The sequence below is a fragment of the Carlito syrichta genome, unplaced genomic scaffold (genome assembly GCF_000164805.1).
Source record: "Carlito syrichta isolate Samal-C Ts95f unplaced genomic scaffold, Tarsius_syrichta-2.0.1 Scaffold78539, whole genome shotgun sequence".
Classification (NCBI taxonomy): Eukaryota; Metazoa; Chordata; class Mammalia; order Primates; family Tarsiidae; genus Carlito; species Carlito syrichta.
In genome coordinates this window covers 346,521-351,575 of record NW_007022635.1, presented here as the reverse complement: position 1 = coordinate 351,575, position 5,055 = coordinate 346,521, and the positions used below count along the sequence as shown (strand labels likewise).

Sequence of the window (5,055 nt, the reverse complement as noted above, 5' to 3'; positions counted from 1 at the left end):
GCCAGTCATGCTTGTCGGGGGCTCTGATAAACACTCTGGTTGATACAGCTATGCAGCAAATGGGCCGATAAGTATAAACAGCTGTACTTACATGTGTCTGGCTTGAGTTGACTATTGGTGATGCCAAAGTACTGGGGATTTTCAATGACAGGGATCTTGGTCATTCCAATAATGACAGCATCCGGGCCACCCTCTGAAGAAGACGGGGTGTTACTCCCATTGGAGATGTGGTGGAGTGGGCTGGCAGAGTCATCGTCATTACTGATAACAGAAGCTGGGCCTGGAGTTGGAAAAATACATACATATACATCAATATATATCCTTCTATAATCAATGGCTTCACTGAGCTATAATTCACATATATAAAATTTACCCACTGAAAGTATACGATTCAGCGGGTTTTAGTATAGTCACAGAGTTGTGCAATAATCACTACAATCTAATTGTAGGTCATTTTTTGTCACCCCAAATACCCACTCACTCTTCATTCTCCCCACTCCCAGTCATAGACATTCGCAAATGCACACACTCTCTCTCTCTCTGGCATTTCTTATGGCATTTCTTATTCATAAGAAATTACATGTCAGATGCAATCTCTTATTTCTGGTTTCTTTCACTTAGCATAATGTTTTCAAGATTCACCCACACTGTAGCATCAGTACTTCCACCCTTTTTCTTGCCTAATAATACTCCATTGTGTAGGTATGCTACATTTTATTTATCCATTCATCGGTTGATGGACTTTTTTGACTATTATGAATAATGCTACTATGAACATTCATGTGCAAGGTTTTGTGTGGACACATGTTTTCATTTCTCTTGAGTGGAACTGCTGGGTCAGACAGTAGCTCTATATTTAACATTTTGAGGAACTGCCAAACTGTTTTCCAAAGTGGCTGCACCATTTTATATTCCCACCAGCAACACATGAGGGCTTCAATTTCTTCACTTCCTTCTCCTGTAATTTCATAGGTAGCTTTCCTCTCTGTTCAGTGAATGTCTCTAGAACACTCTGTCATTGAAACTCTCAGCATGAATCTAGGATTCCGGCTTCCCAGGGCACTAAAAGTTATTTCTGGGAGGAGTTTGACGATCTGAGTTTCCTTTCTCCATTCTTTGGACAAGTCACTTACTTTCTTTGTGCCTCTCCATCTACTTATGTGCAAAATAAAATTTTTCTGGTTATTTTTAGAAGAATGAAATGAGACTAATGATAGGAAAATGTATTATCAATGTAAAAGTGGTTCAGGAATTACTAAATGAGTAGACCAGATTTACACTGGATTGTCATATGACTATGTTCTTCTTTCTCTATATTCTGTGAGTACCTGGACTACTTTTGTCCCAAATACTCCCATAACAATACTCTCATAGCAAAGCTACCTGTTCTTCTTTTAGCTGTCATATTATCTATAGAGTCACTACTTGGATGTCTTTATACTCAAGAGACAATCATGGCATTTTTTTTCCTACATGACTTAAATGTTCTAGTCCAAAATCTCAGAAGACATATGCCCATACTACATAGAGTCTACTATATCTTGTCAAAACAATGCATACACTGGCCACTAAACTATTTTGCCACCAAAAACATACACAAAAACAAAGATCTACATGAATGCTTCAAAGCGAGGAAGATTATGGCAGCTCATGACAGGCACACAATATGTAGGAAATAGAGAAATCCCTCTAGACATATATGACACACTCAGGGTCCTATGGAAGCAGACCACTGGTTAGACTACTAGCATAAGCCAAGAGAAATAATATGGAGGGAAGTCGGCAAGGAGTGAAAAGGCGGAATCAAATGCCCAGCCAAGGAAAATGTCATGCCAGGGAAAATCTGAATTGCGACTTCCTGTGTGAGAAAATGTGTTTCATCCAATCCTCCCCAAAATGTGTGTTTCAGCACTTGCATCCGTTCTCTACCTTTTTCCTTACACTTAACTATTTCAGTGAGAAGCATAGCAATTTTTAAACACAAAAGTTGTTTTGTCATTCAGTTTTGAATCCCTTATGAAAGAGAGTGATAGCCCATCCCCCAAGATCCATTTTCCCCTCATGTGGGGATTATCATAGCTTGTAGTGATAATGGTTGGACATTCCCTCGCTAGCTGTGTCTTCTACACACTATGCAGGTGGCAGCCAACTGCCATTACAGGTCATTGTTCAAGCATTCTCTCAAGGGAATGCGTGTTTACGCTGCCTTTCCCGATACATTCTGGCTCGATTCTGCAAACAAGTCCTCACACAGACGATTTAGAAGCCACAGAACACTCAAAGCAAAGGCAAGCCCACCAGTAGTGCTCACCTTGTGCCAAGCTCACCTCTGCTAGTCAAGAGCAGAAATCCTGCCAAGAATAACTACAAAGACAAGTTCTTTCCAACATCTCCGACCATCCCTGTTTATGATATGCTTCCTGACAGGCCTCTGACCCATGATGGAAAATGGAGATGTGGAATGCTAAGGTTTCTGTATCTCATCAATCAACCCCCCTCGTCACTGGTTCCCTCGCTTGGATCCCCGAGCAGTCGCTCCTTCTGTGAGGTTACCAAAGCTTGCTCTCTCCTGAGGGGGTGCAGTCAAGACTGCACATTTCTCAACAGGGTCCAGGCCCACCTTTACCCCCCCCCACCCCCCAAATGCAGGAGTTTCATTCCCAAGCTCTTCACATGCCGTCAGAAGCAGCAGTATTTCCTTCTGGAGGCCCCGCAGTGATTAGAAATGCATTGAGCCCAGTTGCTTCTTTCCCTGATTCTCCTCTGGGCCTGGATGCTATGATATTCATGCTATGAACCTCACAGCAGCATTCCATCATTGTAGAGGAGGTTGATACCTAGAGGACGATCTGCAGAATCCTCCAGGAATTCAGGCTTTGAATCAACTGCCAAGTATACAGTGAAGCCCTCACTTAAAGAGACTAATCAAGGACTCTCTGCTTCTCCTTCTCCACGAAAGGACCTCCCTTCCTTCGCCTGACCTCTCCAATGAAAACCGCCAGCTCTGATGTAACATATTGCAAAGGAACCAGCTCTTGTTTGAGACGTGGGGGATTAGGCATAGAAGCAGTATAAAGCATCAAAGGTAATTTTTCAAAAGGCTTTTCACTTTGCCAGAAAGTCACTGTTGACAAATGTTAGCAACACACCAACCTCAACAATTCATCAAGTTGGATATTAATTCAAGTGCTCTTTCCTTCATTATTGATGCTCCAAAATCTGGAGGATTGATACAGCTGGCAAGGTTGCAGGGATTAAGCCCATTTTTCTATGAACATTTTGATATAATAGAATGCAGAGCACAGCCAAGTTGGGAAGTGAGAAGACGCTCTCGGTGGGGACAATGAATGTCTATATAATTTGACAGCAGCCTGTCTGTGCGTATCACAGGATGTGTCTCTGTGTGTCTGTGCACGCCTTTGAGCAGGCACCACGAACAAGACAGAAGAAGGGTAGGGGGACAACATCACAGCATGTTAAAAGAAATTCACCTAAGACTTGAGAAACTGTATTATAAAGATAAAGTTTTAAATTGCTAGGTAACGCACACTTGCTGAATTTGGGGTAGGAAGTTCTAATTACTGAGCTGATAGATACTGAGTTATGCCTGGAAACATTTTTGGCCCATTTTTATTTCAGTATGTCTCAGGTGCAAAGAGGCATTTTTTTCTTTGATCAGAGCTGCTTGGTAACACATCCTGCACATATGAATTAAGAGACATGTGTAAGCCTAGCATAGACTTATTTTCTTGTGATAAGAATCAATGAAGGTCGTCTGGGAAAGTTTTCTTCTCTCAGCACCAGCAATGCCTTCAAGGTAAGGGGAAGAGTAGTTTCTACTTTCTGAGCAGTGGTGTTCACCACTGCCTTCTTATTTTCTGTATCCTACTGCTTTGACATCTGACGCCCAATTGCCACTGGAGGGACTGCCTCCCCCCTCCCCCCGGCTGGTCAGTTCCTAGAGATAGCAAACGCCCCAATCCAGAGTCCCCACCCCCAACTGCCTCCTCTGATCTCACACTCCAGGTTACTATTCACCTGCCTAACCACCCCAGGGCCAGGTACCAGATGACTCAGGACAACCCCTGTGCCCTAGAGCTACTAAAAGCGTTCAAACTAGTCAATCCTAAGCCTGTCTATGCTGCCTTTCTGGTTCCTTCCTCCCTGGAAACCCCACTAAAGATTCTTTCCCAAGTTTCCTCTTCCCGCCTCCTTGTGGCCAATCCCGATGCATCCCCGTGTTGTTTCCTGAGGCAAAAAATGCCCCTTCCTCTTGGGAACCATGAGTAACAAACTGACTTTCAAATGGCGGCCATCCCCTGATCTGTTGGTCTCACCATCCCTGAAAAATAATAAAAGCTATATCTTAAAACATCAGCACCTCTACCAGCCTGTCGCCAGAAGAACAATTTGGAAGAACTCTCCCTGCTGTGGCCTAAAAGGGTGAAACCATTTTTTGAAGGTTTCTGGGAAAAAGCACCCTTTGGCAGAACGAATGGCCTTGAAAAACATGTAAGTGGTTACAGCAATTTGCTACTTAGTGGAAGCAAGACCCAGTCTTAGGTCATGGGAGAGTTTCTTGCCCCTGGTTACTCTCCTTCACACACAGCTCACATACAAGGGGGGACCCAATGTGGAAAGAGTGAAACGAAAAAGGAAGAAGCACTAAAAGGCATCAAAATTGACAAGTTCAAAAACAGTTTTGAGGAGTGGAAAAAGCATCTTGAGTGGGTAGCATCAAACGGAGAGCGTTTTGAAGGTGACTGAAGTTTAAACATGTAAGAATATATCCACAATTTTTTATAAATAAATTCTGGGGTTTTGGAGGGGTCCTCCCTCGTGTGTGCACACACACCCCATAAAACCCTAAAATAGGACACCACAGAGACTGCCCAGGCAGGACAATCACTCTGATCCTTTAGCAAAGTGTCTGAAATTTGCCTCTAGGGAGCTGCCTGAAAATCCTGAGCTACTTGAACTTGATCTACCAACTTTGCCATGTCTCCACTTTCCCATGGCTGGTTAAGAGCTTTAACCAGCCGGGCTCGGTGGCTC

At 43.3% G+C, this 5,055-nt stretch overlaps 1 protein-coding gene across 2 annotated transcripts in view; it reads right to left on the bottom strand.

Moving 5' to 3' along the window:
• NTRK2 (neurotrophic receptor tyrosine kinase 2) overlaps positions 1-5,055 on the bottom strand; it is a 199,780-nt gene that overhangs the window by 4,672 nt on the left and 190,053 nt on the right. For both annotated transcript variants that reach the window (XM_008054303.2, XM_008054308.2), the window contains one exon: positions 92-280. In XM_008054303.2, coding sequence (XP_008052494.1) covers positions 92-280 — 189 coding nt within the window. The remainder of the gene's footprint in view (positions 1-91; positions 281-5,055) is intronic.